This window comes from Pholis gunnellus (assembly GCF_910591455.1).
Source record: "Pholis gunnellus genome assembly, chromosome: 4".
Taxonomy (NCBI): domain Eukaryota; kingdom Metazoa; phylum Chordata; class Actinopteri; order Perciformes; family Pholidae; genus Pholis; species Pholis gunnellus.
Window position 1 is genome coordinate 13,597,995 of NC_136530.1, and position 22,100 is coordinate 13,620,094.

A 22,100-nucleotide genomic window follows, 5' to 3' on the forward strand; every position below is an offset into this window, starting at 1 on the left:
CCAGCACTCAAAAACTGAAACTGTTTTTCTGAATATACTTTTTTCTGTATGTACAGTATATATAAAGAGGGGACATTTACTGCTCAACACAAAGGTTTGTGACACTCTTTACTCAAAAGCCAAAGCGGCAGCTGACACTGTCCTCTGGTGGCAATGAGTCAGAGTACAGATGGAACCCTCCACAGATATAATCCACCCTGAAGGCTGCAGCTTCTCATCCTGCTCTCTTGTCTCTTAAAGTATGAGGCCACGTTTTTACTTTGACACTACAAGACAGACAAAAGCTCTGTGACTTTGCATGAGAGAAAATCCTACTTAGAGAGTAAATTTGGGTCTTGACGAGGCAAAAGGATGATATGATGATATATATATTTTTTAAATGATGCTAAATTAGTATAAATGTGTGAATACAATGTTTGGAATTATTACAATAAGAATATGTTCAGCAGTGTCAAATACCAAGACAGACAAAAAAAACAAACAGTACATTTATGTTCAAAAAAGGAAGAAATCTAACCTTTAAAAACTGAGGGGGGAAATATCTTATCAGGTGACACATGTGCTTTAAAGCATGACAAACGTCTGGACCCAAACTGTTCAAAATGTTCATCACATATATTAATATATGGATGTAGGAGTTGCTTTTTTTACAATCCAAAATGACGCACTGATTATGAGTCAAAAGCTATGATAATTCTGACTCATACTTTCAAATAAAACAAACGAGCAGAGGCGCCTATTCTGCCATCTATTGGACAACCTGTGTCACAACATGTAACAAAGCAATACATTGAATTATTATAGTGTATTCACGCGGAAAGATAAAAAGGGGGCAGGATGTGGTCATTTATTTACTAGTACAATGTACATTAGTACTTAAAGGCAACCTTGAGTCTTATTGTGTGACATCCTGATGTTATTGTTGTATTATACAATAGAGGAATCGCATGAATACTCAAACAAGTGCTAAATATAAATAGAGGTTGATGAAATAAGTTCTGGAAACTCAAAGTCCACATGTCCTGCAAACACATTTCCTTACTATACTTAATATACACACACACACAGTGGTATCGGCTCATAGTATTTTCTTCACAACACATCACGTTTATCAGATGTTATCGCGCCGTCTGTGGTCAGGACAGATGATTTTAATCTTGATGTGGTGAGAGATAGAATGTTGACTGTCATAACTAAACAGAGTGACGTTCTCCCCAAGCAGGCCACAACCTAACCTACCTTCAGTACAGGAAGCAGGTATAAGACTTTTTTCCTGCAGAGGAATTCAAGTGCAGCATTGTGGGAAATGCTCTCACTCTATCGTCACTTCTTGCAAATCAACATGACATATTCTAGTTGGAACAAGGTAGATTGAAACACCACAGAAGTCTCTTTGGTGATGAGTAATCTAGTGTTTCACTTTGCATGAGCTACCTTTTTTTAAGGTCATTGGCTTTTTTTGTGACCACCACTTCCTGTCACATTGTTGTACAAGCTCACAGTTGTGCTACCCGGACATCACACACACTGGTTCTTTTTATTTGCAGTTGTAGGTTTCATTGTTACACTGACCAACAATGCATGAGACTCTTTAACAGGATATCTCATACATTTTTTGAACATTGCTACTGAAAATGAAAAGAAAAAGCATGCTCACAAACTTTAATTTTACTATATTCTATTGAGTTTCATTACGTTTGATCTAGATGTAGCTGCTAACAAGAGCTGGAGTCTACAGTGACTGTAGCTCTGTGAGGCTGTCATGTTTATCGTAAAATAAAGTGGGGGCAAAGAGTTTTTGTTTCCAGTCATTGTGAAGTAAACATGAATGGTGGTCAAAAACTGTAAAAAAGTTTAAGACACTGTTCAGTTCATGTACTTCTGCTCTTTGATTTAAAATCCAGTCCTTGGCTTAACTAATAAATCCTTACATAATTCCAGTTACTGCATGAGAAATGATTGTGAACATTTGCAAACATGCCAAGCAGCACTGAACACAAAGTGCAGCTGAGCTGATGGTCATTAGTTTTGAAGCCATTTGGTCATGAGCAGAAGTGTTACAGACATTTTGACCTGATGATGGCATTAGATGAATTTTTTAGGAACCATCAAAGTCAGTAGGTTTCTTCCTCGGAGGACCATAAATTAATTTGAAAAGGTTTTACATTTTTCAACCAAATAGTTGAGATAATTCACTCACAATCCAAAGTGTTTAGCTGTTGGTGACACTACATTAAAGTCAGGGGACAAAAGTTATTTGGATTCATCCTCTGGGACCCATGAATGTCTGTACAAAATGTTGTGCCAAATCATAAATATCGAAATATTCCACAGGGTAAGTCAAACTTCGACCTTCTGGTGGTGAAAAGAAAACGATTAAAATCCTTATGACTCATCCTCTAGGGATTATAAATGTCAAAGTTAAATAAGAAAAAAAATCATAAAAGTCTAAACCCAGATTTGACGTCAACAGTTCAACACTGCAAGCGATAAACCCTCCTGCTTAGGTAAAGAACAGTCACTGGCAAAATTCAACTTACATGAACATTAAACTAATATTTTCCTCTGAAGTAAATGATTCTGCAAGTATCCTTTCATCCAAAATTATTAAAAAAATGAAATAGTTCTAACAAGAAAAGTGTTCGTCCAATCTTTATCATACAATTGCGTTCTGTGAGGCAGTTAAACCCTCATTTAAATCCATTTTAAGGAGAGTCCGTCTTCACATCGAAGACCAAACCATTCCTGTATATCAGCATGGCGATCTCGTTGTCCACTTGTTCGAGATCAGTCATTTCTCCTTCTCTGGAGCTCATCAGTGCCTCATCTGTGGAGCCTGGACACTCATCACTGGTTCCTTCCGACATCCTTGAATCAACCCCATCGTCCTCTTCCTCGTCAGTGCCTTCATCCCACTCTCCCGTGAGGACAGTGGTCTTCTCTGCGTCCTCAGGGACAGACTTGTCCTCTGGATGCTGGTGCAGCGTCAGCTTGTGCACCTCCTCCTTTCCCTCCAGAAACTTCTGTTGTGGGTCATATTAGCACAAAACAGTAAGATTCAAGATTCCAGACTTCACTATCATATGCACAGAGAATAAACAGCACTGTTCTATTAAATTCTTAGCTTGCTGTCCTGTTGGATTGCCATATATACACAAATGTATACAAGTTGTATACAAATCTTTAGTCAAAGTAAAACAAAAACAGAAGGAAAATAACTACAACATGGTTTTCACACAGTGCAATGGGAGTGAGTCATTCCCAAACAGTTGACACATTGATTTACTGGAAACTAAACTGCGTCTGATGAAATGATCAGAGTTCTGCATTCTGGTCATACAGTTGGTGGTTCTCTCACTTCATCTTCCTACTGTTCAGGGACTTTCCTCCATTTAATCTACTTCCCTGGGAAAAAAAGAATGTCTCCACACCCAACACACTGTGCTCAGATGCCATCGGACTAGTTGTTTTCTGTGTTTGTGTTTTAGCGCCTTTGCCCATCTACACACCTGCTCTGAATCAGTCTCGTTAGTGCTTCCCAGCCTAATCACCTCACCTGGGCTTCTCCGCCCATCTCTGCACTTCATTCTCTCGTCAAATAAGTTTGGTTTTCTGTTCAGTTTTTTCTTTCCATCCATGAATTTGTTTATGAGATGTTCCGTTGTGTCTTGCCTGCCCTGACCCTTGAATTAAAACTGGTTCTGTTGCCTGTAGTCTCTTGTGTTTGGGTCCACCGGCTCCACTCTTCATGACAACTACATTTTACAACTTTGAGCCACCAGGTTGGTGATTGCTTTATGGCACAGAATAGTAAGACATGGTCGAACACAATCTTTATGAACACTGTTTGTTTGCAAGTTTTAGAGGTATCGGCCGTAGAGCTGTCTGCCTTCTCTCCAATATAATGGGACTAGATGGCACTCGGCTTGTGGGGCTCAAAGTGCCTCAAAATACATGTATATATATATGAAACTGTTCATAACAAGATCTGTGGATTATCATGAATCACCAGGTCATGATTGCTGGAAGAATTGTTTTTTAAAATTAGATTTTAGGGTGAACTGTCCCTTTTAACTGACAAGCTGTGGTTGAAGTCAAAGAAAAGATTTGTACTCTTACTGAAAATAAGGAGAGAGTACAAGTCATTATTTATAAGGTTAAACCCCAAAAGTTTCCCACAGGCACCTGTGACTCTACAGAAAACGTTTACAGTGCACAAATGACTAAAGATCAGCTGTCAGGGTTTTATAAAGAGCAAGAACTGCAAACTGCTGAAAATCCCTTGTAAATATCAGTCTCTTACCTGACTCTCTGGTTGATAAGGGTTTAAATCTGGAATAACGGGTGTCGGCACAGGAGGGAAGATCTTGTTTTGGATTCTAAGTGTAGATAAAACAAACTCAAATTAACCAAATTCCTGAAAGCTGCCATGTATGGCATTTATGCAGTAAAACTTAGCAGGCATTGAACAAAAGCAGCACATAGACTGCCCTAATGTTCACCAATTTAAACAATCAGAATAATTTGAAAGATACAATGATCACAGAAACAGTTGTACATACCTTTTAAAGATAGCCACAACATGAGTACTTCACCACAGCATTAGTGACTTAGCTTTCAGTCCTCATGTAAACTTTGTTTGGTTTATCAATACTTTAATCTTAATCTGTAGAATATTTACAGTAGGGGTTACCTACCTCTTCAAGATGCAGGTGCACATTGTTGTGAGGAAAAAGAACAGAAACAGCAAGCCCAGACTCCACCACACTAAGAAAAAGGAAATATTTGTTCACAACCACATGTAGAAAAACTGCACTATTGTCTCGTATTTAACTTTCCAAAATAAACTACAAAGCTGATTTACGATACCATTCACAGGCTTCTCAGGGAGTGTGTTGATGGTTACTGTGGCTTCAGGTCCTTCTCCCACACGTGTAACTCCAACTAGGCTGATGTTGTATTTCGTTCCCGGTGTCAAGTTTTTCAGACGGTGTTTTAGCAGAGAGGCTGATATGTTACGGCACTCTGACAAAATGAGATGTTGAAAAACTTAAATTTGCGTAGTGCTGTCATCATACACGTTCAAAGAAGGTTTAATTGTCTCACACATACAAAAAATTGGTGAAATATTGTGCCATTGCAATTAAATATATAATTATACATTTGTTTTCTTTCACTCAGCTCTACAAAACTTTTGCCTTTGCAAAAAGCTACAGATTAGTAAAAAAAAAGTGACTTCACACCTTTCAACTCATCCTGTGAGCTGACTTTGAGGATGTAGTGTGTGAGGAAACCTCGCTGGTCCACAGAGGGAATCCCTTTCCAAGACAAGTCAGCAGAAGTGTGTGTTTCACTAAAAGCAATAAGGTCCTGAGGTCCTCTGTGTGGAACTGAAGAGAGAAAGAAAAAAGTAGATTCAAAACAACCCCAGTATGTTTCTCATTCTCAGTCAGATAAAGTAGCTACATATAAGAAGAAAGGTCCCAATCAGTTCCACACACGAGAGATGAGAAGTGCACATTTTAAATTGGAAATTAAATAAGATAATTAATGTTAGCCGGGTAGAACAAGACAAGTCTTCAATGACAATGCTAACATGCTAATGGTTAGCAATGTTTCAACATGTTCTCATCCAAACTCGTTACATGCTAACGCTTTGTCAAACCCTCTGGTTTCAGTTTCTAACGCACTGGATAGCCCAGCACACGGTCGCAGTAAACACATGGTTAACACTGTAAATTCAAACAAAAACACTTGCTTCGTACGGAAAACACAAATAGAAAACAAAATAAATGTAACTTCAAATTAACGCAACATGTTTGGGACATGAACGCTGGTTTCAAACACCAGCCTCCTGGTTGAAAGTCCTTTGTTTTTTTAATCAGGTTTTTTTTTCGGTCTTTACTAAGTCATAACACTGCTGAGACATTTTCTCTGAGCGTCTAATAATGACAGTGACTTAAATTGTTACTTTAAAGCCCTGTGCGTCTCAACCAGTCGCTAAAAGGTGCCTTGAGCATCGGTATCAGACACTTTGTTTGTGACAAAGTGACGGTGTTTGACACTCTGGCAGTGAGAACGAGCTGACTGTTTACCATGTTCACCATATAAGTTTAGCATGTTAGAACATTTGCAAAGTAGCACCTAAATCATTGTACAGGTGATGGAAATGTCATTAGTTCTGCAGGTATTGGGTCACAAACCAAAGGCTTCAACAAATTACTAATTTGGCCTGATGATGACCCTAGATGGAAAGTTAAGCGATCACCAAAGTTATTAGAATTCATCCCAAGAAAGATGTGAATGTCTGAACTAAATCACACGGTAGTCCGACCAGCAGTTCAAACAAAAAAAAAAACACAAATGTCAACCTGCTGGTGGCGCTAGGCTAGGGAAAAGTCACATCATCACCAAAGTCATTTAGAAAATGTCTTCTAGGTATCATGAATGTCTGTACAATATTTCATGGCAATTCATCTGATAGTTGTTGAGATATTCCCGTCTGCACCAAAGGGATGGAGCAACCGAGTGTCAATGTGTTCTGTTGTTTCACTTGTAGTACTTGTTGCAGCACTTCCAGCAAGCAGACTAAGTTTAGTATCTGATAATTGTGGCGCCCCTGTGCGTCTTAGAGTATTGGATTAAGACACTTACCGCCCTCTTTTTGATAAAAGAGGCACATTTTAACTGTCTGTGGATTCCGACCGCCTTCACATCTGTGTTCAAAGTAAAGGTAGCGAACATAGTCTTTAATGTCTGAAACAGAAACAGATTCATAGTTAGATGAATTATATATATTAGTTATATTTTTGATGTAAATGTGTCACAACATTATCTTCACCATGGTGGTATAACAAAGACAATAATAGTAAAAGTAATGTTAGGCTGATGTTTGAAAACCATCAATGAAATGTGATGCTAAATTAGGCCAACGATTAGCTTTGGTGCACCGTAGCATCTTTTGTACTGATTTGTTGAATCCACTATGCGGAGGATTTGACAACGCTTTCATCCTGGCTATTTTTTTGTTTCATCTTCTTCTCCATTGTCGTTTGTAGTGCCGATGTGATGAAGCTGTGTTAGATTAAAAGCACTTTAGATAAAACATACTCATTTTTATCTGCTTCTTCTTTTTCATCTTCTGTGCCATTAAGGTGATCACATGTTCTGGCCTTGAATCTCCATCTTGAAGCTCGTACAACTCAAGGCAAGTTTTATTTAATTTTCCATCCAGTAACGTCTTGTCACAAACTGTCGGGGGAACAACAGCCTTTTAGGTTGACTGAAGGATAAATGCACAGGATATTTGAGACACACACACACACACACGCACACACTTTGGCCTACTTTTTAAATCTGCAGCAGGTTCAGCCGGTACTTGAATGATTGCTGGTGGAGAATCACCCGCTGAGTTTCTGGCGATTACAGTGATGTTGACGGCAGATAACGAGACAGTAGTAGTGTGTTCACTCGTGTTGATGGGATGTCCTTTTTGCTTGCAAGGACATCCTTGAGAAGACTGTGTGTCATTCAGGATGTAACTCACTCCTGTGACTGCAGCTGCATGTGGCATCGGCTGAACAGCAGAAGAGACAAACACAGCAAAGTGACTGCTACAGTCCAAGAAGGAAACACAAAGCGGTAGAAACGCCGTTATAACGCACACTGTTGGTCCCGAAGCAGAACGGTTGGAGCAAAAAGTGAGGTTTATGAACCAGGTTTCATTTCACTTGAACCGGGAGGTTAAAGGTTAGTATTAAAGTTTTTTTTGTAGTTAAGTTGTGTCAATCGGTGTTATTTAAAGAAATACTGTGAGTCAGCAATGCAACATCTTCATATTTTTAAATTCTGCCAAATTCTGCTTGCTGCTTCCATTGCAGTTAAATGTTTCTAAAACAAATGGACTGAATTAAAGTACAAATGTTCATACTGGGTACTTAATTGGCTGAACTTGAAGATATTGTAAAACATATATATTATTCACGCTCAACTTGAAAGTTTTTATTTTCTTGTTTTAGGATTTCATGACACACTTTAAGGTTAAACAAATTGTTAAGACAATGTATTAGTAGTGTGATTTTTTTAAAGTTTTATCATCCTCATTATTGTTATTGTTAGTAGTAGAATTTGTTTATGAATTTGATTGTAGTGGCCTAGTAGCACTGTATTAAAGGGGTAATTGTTATTTCTGCTGTGATAAACCTGCGGGTACCATTACAATGTTTGGGAAAAGAAGAAAAACGTTTCATGCTCATGATGTAATTCTGTTTAAAACGTATGTGTGAATATGTCACATATAAACATAATCCACCAATCAGACACTATAGATTATGTTACTCTCACTTTCTTTGAATTTTTTAAACATAAAGTAAATTTTGTCTTCCTTTGGCTAACTGCCTGTTTAATAGAAACATACATTAGTAATTTCTATTTCTCATTAATCACAAAAGCAATTCAGTTCTCTGCAGTAAAATGTTAAATGTTTCATGACACATTTTTCTCTGCTGTATAAAAAGTTTAACTGTGAACAGTTTGAACATCAGGAATTTACAGTTATACATACAGTAGAGACTGTAATACAAATACTCTCTGCTGTTTCAGTTGGACACGTTACTATTGTCCTATTTGGGACCACATTATTGAACAATATGGGATGAAGTGTGTGAACATGTTGGTGTAGTTTTCCCGTCACTGTCTTACCTTCCACGTTAGCGTCACCTTTCGGGCGCCATTTAAAAGCCTTGTCATAATGGTGACTTCAGGTTTTTGTTCAAGCTCTGCAGTAAAAACACAAGATATTATTGAGCTGTTTACTGTATGTTGGGTAATACTATAATATAGTTTGAGCCTACAGCAAAAAACAAGTGTTTTAGGGTGGAATAAATCTTAAAGTTGCATCTGTTCAGATGTTAACAACTCTTAAACGTAGGAAAGACAGGATGCGAGTGGTTAGGACTCATATTTATATACAGTATTATAGTTTGTGATTTGTAAAGCCACAAATACTTTTAGGACACTGGATTTAAGTGCTAACGAATAAACTATAAAATCTATGACTTCACCTGCAGGAACAGTCACAACTGGAGACCAGTCGCTCCACAGTGGGTTGAGGGCCCGAGTGGACCGATGTCTGATTTGAACCTGGTAAACTGAATCCTTCAACAGATTACCAACAACAACATGGTCTGTTTGAATAAAAAGAAAAAAAGAGAGACATTTCATAAATTGGATATTCTGTCCCGGGGTGTGGTGGAGGACTCAAATGCAGACAAGACCAGAAGTAGAGTGGAGCAGGTATTTAATGAATAATGAAATCAGAACAGGAAACTTACAGGAACACACCAGGGATCCAGTAGGACGAGGCAGGGCAGGCAGACGGGGAGACCGGAAACAGGACGAGATGGGCGGGTAGGTAGACATGGAAATGATCTGGCAAGGAGTGACTGAGAGGCAGGGGTTTAATTAGTGGCTGGATAGAGAGTGCTCCATTGTTGTCTAAAAACTATTTAAAACAGATCAGGGAACTTAATTGTTGGACTGGTTCATTACAATGAACTGGGGCACTGCAGTCTCACCGGCCTATACAGACACTTCTGTGTTTTACCCTGTCTCAGAATTAGCAGAACTAACATGTCTAAACACTTCATCAGACGTCATTAAAGTAAATACTGAATGAGAATTTACAGTAGAGTGGTAAAACCACTGGTATGATCCTTCAGTGTACCTCAGCTATAGATCCACAATTAAGAACAGATATGAAACAAGGGTGAATAAACTTTTTATTCAAAAGACTTGAGTTCCAAAAAGAGACTACTCACCCATTGAAGGTGTACTGCTGGTATTTGTTGTTCTCTGTAACTGCAATATGGATAGAAGGTTAAATATGTCAGGTATGTCAAAACTTCGGATACATTACATGTGGTAAGAACATCTGCCTCACTTTTCCCCATGATTCTGTGGGGTGTTCGTTGCGTCTGAATCGGATCTCGGCTAAAGCTGGATACTTCTCTGCAGCTATCCATCTCAAGTTGAGGTTGTTTTTAAACCAGGACATGGAAATATTTTGTGGTGCTTCATACTTAACTGTTGAGGAAAATAAAAGTATTTATGACATTCATTTACTACATATACTTTAGCACTTTATACATAGTAAACTTCTTCCACTTGTGTGTGTTTTTAAATAACAGGAGCATCCAGTACCTGTGTGAGGGAGTACCACAGACCTCCTGGTCGACATGCAGCTCGAGTTTCCGACTTGAGCTTCCACCTGAATGTGAACAGCATGATTTTTGTCTTTCCTCAAGGATTCGTCAAGGATGTAACACGTCTTCTCCAAGATTCTCCAAGACGTTATTTTATTACTGCAAGTGAACATTCAGAGCTAGCTTTGAGTGCATTGAGAATGGCAGGAACACATCTCCTCAGCATTAGAGTGAAGGTGTATATTAACCCCTTTACAGCCAATTTTGCCCATTTGTTTCCCTTAAGTTGCTTTAAGATTGTTAAAAACACCCTGGCTTTGTCTAAAGGTAACAAAATCCACCAACCAGCATCTCTAAAGCGCACAAATTAATATGTAATATCTCATCTGTCATCATGTGCATTATGTCCGCCAGGAGCATCATGCGGTTTTGTGTGTGCCTGCGACCGTATGAGTGTGTGTGCGTGAGTGAGTGTGCACCTCGGTGTCTGTCCACAGCTAATCTGGCATTCTGCGGCAGCAAACTGCACAATTATGTACAACTTGTGGTTGCGCTGACTCACACTTACTCAAAACACCTTTTACAGCTTTTTTTACAGAACCATTGACTATGTTTACATGCACCAAATATTCGTTGTTTATTCCGAAAAAGACAATATTCCCAATAAGCTGTTTACATGGCTAATGAAAATGTATATTCAACTAATATTCCCGTTTCCATGCAGCCGTGCATATGCTTCAAAATGTTATTTTAAAGTTATCCACCGCTGGCGGACTTGTTTGACGAAACACAAAGTGCTGTAAAAAGCCCTTTTGAGAAACATATTCCAAATGCGCTGTAGATATACATGTCCAAAAGATGCTCCCAAAACCAGAATAATATCGGCATATCCCGCATGTCTTAATCGAAAATGCCCATTTTGGAATAAGGCCTAATTTAGAATATCTAAATGGAATATGATGTTACATGAACCTCATCAAATTTGGAATATTGTCATATCCGGAATAATAGTGGAATATGAGAATGCATGTCAACGTAGTCATTGACTGCCTGCTGCCTGCTCACCCACTAACAGCTAACATAACGACCCGCGCACACACTGCTGCGTACCTCTTTTATCGTTTTGTTCAGTGTGTTTGGCTAACCCCTAACATCTGATGGGACTACCACACATAACTGCTGCACCTCGATGCAACTCAGCTGCTGCTTAGCAGGCAGACAGCTTAGTGAGTTTAATTTTGTTTTTGGAATATTGTACGACGTGTTTGATACACAACATATTAACAACATTGAGCCAATTATCTGCATTCGTCGCCGCTTGATTTTAAATTTGAACGTGTACGACGCCTTCCATTCCAATTGTGGGTTGGAACGTTGTTCATTCAATTGAAGTTGCAGACACACCTGCCGGAGATCTGTACTCTACTGAGTGCACCGTGGTAGTTTAATCCGTAGTTTGTTGCAGATTTTGTTACCTTCTAATAGAGCCAAGCTGGCTGTTTCCCCCGTTTCCAGTACATCCGCAAATCTAAGCTAAGCTAACCATCTCTTATCGGAGAGGTGTGTGTTTTTGTGATGTTTTATGTGTAATACTTGTTACATCCATATGCAGACACAAAATCACCATGTCAAAATATTGCAGCTCAAACACAGAACAATACTCACTTAAAATAAATCAAAAATGTCACATTGCTCTCAGTCGTATTCATGCTCCATTCACAAAAGTAAACAGTTGCGTCAGCGGTTCTTCTGAAGCACTCGGGACTGGAAGGAGCCTCACATGCTGACCCTTAGGAGTGACACATTTCAAATGATCTCGTTTATACATTTTTAACATTTCTCTTACGGTCTAGAAAATAAGAAAGACTTTTTTTCAGCATCAAACCCAAAGCAGAAATATGAAAGGCTTCAGTTTTCTTATTTTATTTATTTATACGTTTTATAGAACAGTTTTTAAAATGTAATCTCATTATTACTTACACTTTGGCAATATTGTCATTGTCACACTTGTATTGTCTTTGTTTGTTACATAAATGCCAATAAAGCATATTTAATTGTTAGAGGTTTGGCATTTGGTCCTGTTGTGGACGACAGATGATAAAAACTGAAATGTGATAATTAGAATGATGACAAAATATCTTTAACCTGATCATTTTAACTGATAAAATTCTTCCAAAAACTGCTCTCAGGACCCCCAGTCGGCTAATTGTTTGGGTTCTCAATTTACTACATGGCTGGATAGACTGACAGCAGATAAGACACAACAATAATGACACTCAAACCGTTTTATGTATAAATGAACGTTAATCAATAAGCCTAAGATCTAAAGTACGATCTCCCTTAAATAAGAACTAATAACACCTTACTTCACAATCTTCCCTGGTGCTTCTTAAACTATCAACTGTTGAAAGGTGCAGTACTATATTGATTCTACCTGGTCACATGTTATCCCTTTCATTCGTGTTCATCGTAATTCATTGTACTCATCATCATATTCTTCATTCATTCCATTTATTTTTCTCATTTGACTGTTTATTGATTTATTTTCATAATTTAGTTATGTAGTTAGGCCAATAAATATTGAAGTTAATAAGAACTTGATCATTTCATTTGTTAAATAAATCACTGTACACCAGGACAACAAGTCTGTTGCAGCCCTGAGATTGAGACTTAATTAATTAATATCAAATTCGAAGTTTTCCCTGCTTTTCCAAAATTGGGTGGCGTCTTAAACTATTTCTGTCTTGTGGTTTAAGGTGAGTGCCATCCCTCCTTCAATAATAATCCATGCGTTTATAGTTCAGCTATTTATAACTGTTACATATTTTGACATTAATTCATATCTATTAAATCTGCAAGCAATGACGCTACAGTCCATCAGTCCAAGCACTGAACCGGTCTGTCTCCTTGTACTGAGTGAGCGTAAGCTCAACATTGAGTAAACAAACATCCTATTTCTGAAAAAGAAATGTGTGAAATATCAGTTAAGATACAACTATGAAGGCTGGCGCTTAAATCCGGCTGCACAGAGCAGTGCGGTGCGGATGCAAATGGCAACCACACGATGCTGATAAGCTCACCAACATTTGGTGGCTGATGTTCAACTTTTACTGAGAGAGAATTGCCACTTTCATATGTGTGATTGTGTGAAAAGTGTTTTGATACTATCAGATAGAGGTTAACAGTAAAGGTTATCATCGGGTAACTTAAATGAAGTGCGAAAAGAAAAGATAGAGGGTTTTATTTACCTTTGCTGACCGTTATAAGGAACATAAACACCACAATGTATTCACGAAGTGATCTCCAGCATTTCAAAGTTTCCATGAGGTGTAGAGGAAAGTCTCGAAGGCTCATTCTTCAGCATGTGAGAGTCCATGCATTCAACCTGCCTTCATGTAACTCACTTGTCTTTCTCAGAAATGTCAGAGAAGTTTCATTTCTCAGTTTATATGAACTGCAGCAAAACCCACAAGTGTCAGGGGCGGGGGGAGTTTTGTGTTTGACACCAGGCAGACACAACAAAGTGACGACTCTTTGAAGTAATTTTGCTGATTCTTTTCTTTTTTTAAAGTTCATTTCTAGGCTTCCTGTCAAAGACAGACTGGAGGAGACTCCAGTAGAAGCATTTACATCTTTTTGACATTGTACCTTTCTGCAAACCACAAATACGTTGAATCCCAAAAATACTTTTCACATCAACGTTTCTGTATACGTGCATATCAACATTATAGTGCTTTAACCACACTTGACGCTTTTGCGGTTTCAAAACTGCGTTCTCAATTAGGCTATGTTTAGCTTAAGATAACAAAACAACTTGGTTAGGTTAAGTAAAAGATTGTGTTTTGGGTTAAGTAGTTACCTCTCAACTTTAATTTCATATAACAACCTGGTCTCACTCATAGAGTGTCAAAATCCAAAGCTCGGGCAGTGGCCTTCTTTTTGTTTGTTTGTTAGTATCTTCTTTCCTCTCTTCCTTGTTTTTGTTGTTATTGTTGCTGCCCCTGTTGTTGGTGCTGTTACAAAAACTATTAAAAAAACTAAAAAAGATGCTAACCAAATTAATTATAGTGACGCTGGGAGCTTCTGCCCAAGCAGCAAAATATGACGAGTAGGGATGAGATCATGTTGCATTAAACAGCTCGGCACTGTAGTTTTTTTCAGCAAAAGCTGCTCAATCAGGAATGTATTTGCTTGTGACTATTCTCGGCATTGGATTAATACACATGTGGTGCTCGAGGGAGGATTTATCAGCAGGATGATGTGTGTGGGATTAACTCAAAATAAAACACATTTGTGTTGGTCAGGTAGCTTCAAGCTTGTTGCAAAGTTCCAACCCAGAAGTGGCTGAAAGACGTAAATACCTGCAGAGTTGAATGTTGATTATCTGTGGATTTTGCAGGATAGTGATATTTTCATGCAACATAACTGGTGTCATTTGATGCAATGTTATTATCAAAAATACTGTATAGCTTAATAGCGTAACAGAGGAGAAGGTTAGGGCAGCACATGGTCCAGGTTTCCATACTGAAATAGACTTTAGACTTACTGTTTGATTTGTGTAACTTTGCATGTGAATGTTTTAAATCTGTTAACAAATTGTGATGTGAACAATGTTCAATTATTTAAAGTGTTTCTCTCAAGCTCATGTTGTTGTCTTGGAGCCGTTCATTCTCATGCAACTCCTCCTCATCTTACATCCTCATTTTTTATCCCATTTCCCATACAAAGATATAGTTTCATATCAAATCACTTGCACTTTCAAAAAGGGACTTCTGTACAAGAGGAGCGCTGGAGAGGAGTAACGGATTTAGTGCAGGTCACTGGTCAGGAGTAAAAAAAAAAGAAAGGTTTCTCCATAACTTCCCTGAATAAATGTTATTCTTTGTCTAATACACAACACAGGAATAATGCTTTACAGACTGTATTTGATTGCACTTCATTTATTTATGTACGCAAAAACTTTTTCAGGTTTTGCAGCCATGTTGCTCACCCTTCACTTCTCACTGTAGAACTTCTAAATATTGAATTCTCTAAGAACTGAAGAAATTAAAACAATAAAATGTCTTTGCAACAACAGCACAAGGCTGTTTACCACTCTTTTTATTTGTTGAAATAGTTGCTCTGAAAGTATTTATGATGCTAGAATACAGCATAGTTTACTTATATGGTATATTTAAGATATTTGAGGACAACAGAACCAGAGATATTTCAATTTAATTCCATCAAATATTCATTATCTGTACAGGTCACCAATCTATCACAGATTACATTACACATTAATGTACCATTAATCCAATAATATTATGTATAATAATAACACACTCATCATTTATTTTAGATGATGAGGGCCCATTTGTCTGCATAATAACTGCTTTTACTTTTGACACCTTAAGTGCATTTTGCTGATAATACTTTTGTACTATTACTTCAGTAAAAGCTTGAATGTGGGGCCTTTGCGGGGTGGCCCCAAATTAAGAAAACAAATGTCAATAGACAAAACACAAGGTAATTAGTGGGACACTTAAAAAGTAATGCACACGGCTGGGACTTTGCTTGTTGTTGCAATGGTTTGTGGTTTAAGAAGTTAATCTGTTTATGTTTCGTCTGTTTGCATGTTTTGTCTTACTTTGCAGAGCGATGAGCTCTCGGGGCCACCGTATATTTACTTTACTTTTTAATTGAGGATTTTTACATTATGGTCTTTCAACTTTTAATTACGAAAATGAAAGGAATTTTACTTTTTTTACTCATCGCTAAGTTTACTTCTTCTTCTGCTTCTTCTTCTTCTTTACTTACGCTATCGTTGAACCTCTCCAGCGCCATCAGTACACCAGTACACGGCACAGTGGCGCCACCCAGTGGCCAGCATTCGTTGGTACAGAGGAGGGACGTGCCGCAAACAGCCGGTAGGAGAGGTCAGCACCGTATTCACCGCGGTTCACCACAGGACCTGAGACAGACGGCTGTCCTCTGTCCCTGCCTGATAAACAGACTGTTCCCATACTTTAAAACAACAACCATGAACAGACCAATCGTGCCGTTTGCCTTCTGGTAACATCACTGAAAATGCTCCATGCGTGTTGCTCTGTGCTAGAAGATGGCGGAGTCGGATGGCGGGGATCATGCTTCCAAACATCCACAGAGCAGGTGAGTGAAGCGGGTTGAGGATGCGGAGCGTCCGCGGTGGTGGACCCCAGTCCCTCGGTGTTTCCTTGTGCGAAAGCCTTCACAGCTCCGGGACTGCAGCCCCGTTCAAGCCCGCTGGAACGTCCCGGAGTAGCGGCTTGACTCCGGGAAACACCGAGGAGCTGTCCGGGGCCTCCACACTACCTGCTCCCTATATCTGTGATGAGTAACGGTGGAGATAAAGTAACGATGTAATGTAACAATTGTCCGTTTAGAAAGTCGCCTCGTGTATAGTAGCAGGTGAACTTAAACATATTTGTTGAATACTCGGCAAAGCGTTTTCTCTTATATTTTAATGTCCAAGTTAATACTTTCAATAGTTTTTGGAAGTGTCGATGCAATAACGGCCCCTTAGTTATTGTTATCATTAGTTTACCTGCAACAGTAAACCTACAGAACACATTCAAAGTTAGGTGCAGACCACAATGTAACAATACGAGGCCGAACAAGAAACGCGTTGAAACAAAGTTGCAAATTGTGAACAGAAATGTGAAAGTGAACGTTTTTTTACTTGTTTTTATAAAAAAAATTCCACACATTTTTAATAAAATCAGATAAAACACCTTGACTGTTGATACTGATATCGGCCTATCAGCCGACACAACATGTTTTTGATCACTTGAAATTGGCTGAATTTCCACAGTAGATAAGCCACAATAGGAAAATCACATGTTTAAATGATAACATTTATGATGGCTCGGTAACTTTTACTATTGTGTCAAGTCAAAATGTCTGCTGTCACAGTATGTAAATAAAGCAGGAGGCTTAAGTTGAAAAATAAAGTTCCGATGGATACACTTTTGTATTGGCCTGAATATAAGATGACCCATCTTTTCTTGGCAGTGATACTTTTTTCTGACTGCACACAGCAAGAGCCTTTCACACAGGACACAGTTTGAACCGCAGTGGTGCAGTTTTAATGTCATTTTAATGTCAGAAAACACATTATAAAAGGATATGAAGTAGAAACACACTAGCTTTGCAACGGTAAGGCTACAAACAGCCCATAATGCAACACTCCTTTAATGCAACAGCACAGGGAACAGTTGCATACTCGCTGAAGTATTTTCACTCTGAGGGTTAATTTTTACTCTTTCCAATCAGCCAAATCAGGCTTAACGTCCATTTTCAGATTTAGCTAATGAAACACTTCTTTAACACTATTTTAAGTTGCAACAAAATTAAAGACCTAGAGGAAGAGAAGGAAACGCATTGTGACGCAGCTGCCACAGTACAGATGTCTGATCTGAATGTCTACACCTGTGGGGAATAGTTGTAGAAATATTTCTACCTGAAGTGATGTCAAGAAGCTTGATACTCTCTCAGGTTAAGTTTCTACCTTTTAGTCTGAATGAAGTTTTTCTTATCTTGTCACGTTTTCTGTCACCTCTACACCGTACATTGGGGTTTTCTATCAACAACCACGTTTTCATTCTGCACACTGAGATTGTGTTCATACTGTTCGTGCATGTGGCAGCCATGCCTCTGACTGACGGGTTTGTTTTTGTTGTGCCGCAACAAAATAGCCTAAACAGAGCGATGACATTTTTATTGATAGCGGTGTCGTTTCTTTCCTGTGTGCAGAATTGCTCTCACTAATGCGAAGACATTGTACGCTACAGATTGAATTTCCTCTTGGCTGACTGAGGCCGATCAGATCAAATTCCCATCACAGTATTGCTGTGTGCGTCTGCGCCTTGAGTTAACACGATATCCACATATAGATCACATTTTAATGTGCGCGAGATATACAGCCTGCTCGGCCTGAATATTACAACTGTATGCAATATATTTAAAATGGAACAAAGTCTCCTAGTTCAGTTAGGAATTGAAGCCATGGAAAATATAAGAGTTTTATTCTAAAGGTTAACTGATTGTGACAGGGCCCCTTTTTTTCTTTCTTTCCAGTATGGCTAACAAGAATAGCACCCTGCGCTGTACATTCTCCGCCTCAAGCCACAGTGCCACCCTCCTCCAGGGCTTGTCGGTCTTGCGGGCTCGGGGCCAACTACTTGACGTTGTGCTGGCCATCAATGAGGAACGCTTCCAGGTCCACAAAGCTGTGCTGGCCGCCTGTAGTGATTACTTCAGGTCAGTCTGAATCCCAAGACTTCTCACCGTCCATTTACATTTTTATATTGGAAGCACTTAGCCGATGCTCTTATCCAGAGCAATTTACACTGAGTGCACTGTTGAGAGTACGATGCAGTCCACAGATCAACTATGTTAAAAGCAATTCAGTTTGAGGGAGGAAGTTAAAGGAGGGAGGACAACAAAATACCAAACGATACACTCACTTGCGCTCGCATTTATTTTAATCTGAGCCTCTGCACAGAGTTCCTAGTGATTATATACATTGTAGAAACATGCGTTCCAGAAATGGAAAGTGAGGACATTTGAAAATGAGATTATTCAACATAAATTGGATAAATGAAAACAATTGGGTGACATAAAGATGTAGCCAAATATACTGTACACTTTTTTTGCACACTTTTCTCAGTAGATAGTTTTCAGTTAATCTGCCACGGACACCTAAACTAAACAATAATCCAGAAATAAGAAAGCTTCTTCACATCACATAACATCACACTTGTTCTTGTGTTACAGAGCAATGTTTACCGGAGGCATGAGGGAGTCAAATCAAGATACCATTGAGCTGAAGGGTCTGTCCGCCCGTGGGCTGAAACATATCATTGACTTTGCCTACAGTGCAGAAGTCACTTTAGACCTGGACTGTATTCAGGATGTCCTCGGGGCAGCTGTGTTCCTCCAGATGGTCCCCGTCGTGGAGCTCTGCGAGGAGTTCCTCAAGTCGGCGATGAGCGTGGAGACCTGCCTGCACATTGGCCAGATGGCCACCACCTTCAGCCTGTCCTCCCTCAAAGAGTCGGTGGACGCCTTCACCTTCCGCCACTTCCTCCAGATTGCGGAGGAGGAGGACTTCCTGCACATTCCCACGGAGCGCCTCGTCTTCTTTCTGCAGAGCAACAAGCTGAAGAACTGTAGCGAAATCGACCTCTTCCACGCCGCCATCCGGTGGCTCCGGTGTGACGAGTCTCGCCGCGCTCAGGCCAGCGGTGTCCTCTGCCATGTGCGCTTCCCGCTCATGCGCTCCTCTGAGCTGGTGGACAGTGTGCAGACGGTGGACATCATGGTGGAGGACGTGCTGTGCCGGCAGTATCTCCTCGAGGCCTTCAATTACCAGATTCTTCCCTTCCGACAGCACGAGATGCAGTCTTCGCGGACGGTCATGCGTTCTGACGTCTTGTCAGTCATCACCTTTGGCGGGACGCCCTACACGGACAACGACCGCACAGTGAGCACCAAGGTGTACCATCTCCCGGACATGGCGTCCCGTCAGTTCAAAGAGCTGACAGAGATGGAGGCGGGGTGCAGCCACGCCTGTGTTGCCGTACTTGATAACTTCGTGTACGTCATCGGGGGACAGCACTTGCAGTACCGCAGCGGCGAGGGGGCGGTAGACAGCTGTTTCCGCTACGACCCGCATCTGAGCCGGTGGCTGCGCATCCAGCCTCTGCAGGAGGCTCGCATCCAGTTCCAGCTCAACGTGCTGCACGGACAGCTGTACGCCACCGGAGGGCGCAATCGATCTGGCAGTCTGTCGTCGGTAGAGTGTTACTGCCCGAAGAAGAACGAGTGGACTAACGTGGAACCCTTAAAACGCAGGATTTGGGGTCACGCAGGGACTCCCTGTGGAGAAAAGCTGTATATCTCAGGGGGTTACGGCGTCTCGTTGGACGACAAGAAAACTCTTCACTGCTACGACCCAGCGTCAGACCAGTGGGACTTCAGATCCCCAATGAATGAACCCAGAGTGCTGCATGCCATGATCAGCACCAGGGACCGGGTGTATGCGCTGGGCGGCCGCATGGACCACGTGGACCGTTGTTTTGACGTGCTTGCCGTCGAGTATTACGTTCCAGAGAACGACCAGTGGACCACCGTCAGTCCCATGAGAGCAGGCCAGTCTGAGGCCGGCTGCTGTTTACTGGACAGGAAGATCTACATCGTCGGGGGCTACAACTGGCACCTGAACAATGTCACGAGCATCGTGCAGGTGTACAACACAGAGACGGACGAGTGGGAGAGGGATTTGCACTTCCCAGAATCCTTTGCTGGCATCGCTTGTACGCCAATTATTATTCCACAGAACACGACACAACGCTAACCATCTGACCTGCGACTGTGAAGATTTTATTCCTCGTGCTCCTTCTGCCGGCCATTGAGTCAACACAAGGTGTGAACATTATGTAAGCTACTGTGTGTGTGTGTGTGTGTGTGTGTGTGTGTGTGTGTGTGTGTGTGTGTGTGTGTGTGTGTGTGTGTGTGTGTGTGTGTGTGTGTGTGTGTGTGTGTGTCTATACTTGCTTTGCTTTTGCCACAATGTGTTTAATCAACAAGCTTTTGAATGACAATTTTCAGGACTATTGTGAAGTTAATGTTCAGAGTAATTTCCTGTTTGAATTCTTAATTCATTGATTGGTAATATTATCTCCAGATGACCTGTGAAGATACAAGTTCTCTTCCGGAATAGCATTACCTTTTATTTTTTTACACTTCTTATTTACATATTAATCATAATTTGGTCTGTAAAACTTAGTGTTATATTTTTACCATTCAAGGGCTGAAGTTACAGACCGAACAAAGTGTGTCATTTTGGAATGAAAGTAAAAGTGTGTTTGCGAAGGTATTAACAGACGTCACCTTGATGTTAGACATTTTGATTGTACAGTTGTGAATGTTTTATTTTTCTGCTTTTTATGTGGTAAAGTTTGTTAAAATGTTATTCAAACTACTCTTTTATGTCTCCTCAAATGTACTTATCAACACATCTCAATGCACAGTAATGATAGCACAAATGAACACCAGTAGTACTTTGTGTTTAGCTTGGAATCACTTATTCCATGTGGGCGTTAATGTTTTTTATTTATTATGGTTATTGCCCTTGTGTTTCCTGAGCTGAAACTCCCCACTGACGCACTAATTGTTCTCTCAGTCAAACCGTTGTGGACCCCTTAAGGCAGCTACATAAATCATTCATGTGTGTGTTTCAGTTGTAAAGTCGGTGTCTGCTGCTCTTTATGCTAAACAAGTGATACATCTGGTGTACCACATGCTTTTGTCTCTTGACTAAAACAATAAGGGGACACAGGTGATTTGCATTAATGCAGATTAAATATTCAAAAAAATCTAATTTCCCCAGAAAAGCTACCTGAACTATTTATCAGACATCTGATTCTGCTGCTGAAGTCACCGTTATACTTAATGTGTGTAAAAGGAAGGAGGAAGCTGAAGTTCTTGTTTTTCCTATTAAATGTGATCATCAACATGATTGTGTCCATTTTAAAAGCTGTTTCTCCTGTTGCCTTAGTGTGTATTTGTCTTACCTGTACCTGTAAAAGCACATTATATTGTTGAAGTGCAATATAAAGGAAACTGCTGTTGTCAAAGGGGAATGTAGACATTTGTAAATCTTTATGTGCATCCTTTAATAAAGGTGTGTCATGTTTTAAAAAATACCCTTCCGGAGCTTTCTCTGATCTCTTTTTGATACTGCAGGATGAAGTCAACTGCAGTATAATGCCTTTCTTTATAACAGGTTGCTTCTATCAACAGACTCCTAAGATACACTTAAAGGGAAAATGATTGTGCAACAATTATTTTCTTGATTGATCCATTTCAAAATGCCGG

The 22,100-nt window shown here is 39.9% G+C and overlaps 2 protein-coding genes across 2 annotated transcripts; one reads left to right on the forward strand and one right to left on the reverse strand.

Annotated features, from left to right (window-relative positions):
- Nucleotides 1–1,555: 1,555 nt before the first annotated feature.
- Nucleotides 1,556–13,526, reverse strand: il12rb1 (interleukin 12 receptor subunit beta 1; the record flags this gene model as incomplete). Its single annotated transcript, XM_079157905.1, has 15 exons — nucleotides 1,556–3,023; nucleotides 4,304–4,379; nucleotides 4,698–4,767; nucleotides 4,870–5,025; nucleotides 5,244–5,390; nucleotides 6,655–6,756; nucleotides 7,111–7,251; nucleotides 7,348–7,576; nucleotides 8,701–8,777; nucleotides 9,063–9,185; nucleotides 9,333–9,429; nucleotides 9,941–10,083; nucleotides 10,201–10,361; nucleotides 11,868–11,991; nucleotides 13,451–13,526. The coding sequence occupies 15 exons, from the start codon at nucleotides 13,524–13,526 to the stop codon at nucleotides 2,706–2,708; spliced, it is 2,040 nt and encodes a 679-aa protein (XP_079014031.1). The 3' UTR covers nucleotides 1,556–2,705.
- A 5,458-nt stretch (nucleotides 13,527–18,984) lies between these two features.
- On the forward strand, nucleotides 18,985–20,577 carry klhl26 (kelch-like family member 26; the record flags this gene model as incomplete). Its single annotated transcript, XM_079157275.1, has 1 exon — nucleotides 18,985–20,577. The coding sequence occupies exon 1, from the start codon at nucleotides 19,000–19,002 to the stop codon at nucleotides 20,575–20,577; it is 1,578 nt and encodes a 525-aa protein (XP_079013401.1). The 5' UTR covers nucleotides 18,985–18,999.
- Nucleotides 20,578–22,100: the final 1,523 nt, after the last annotated feature.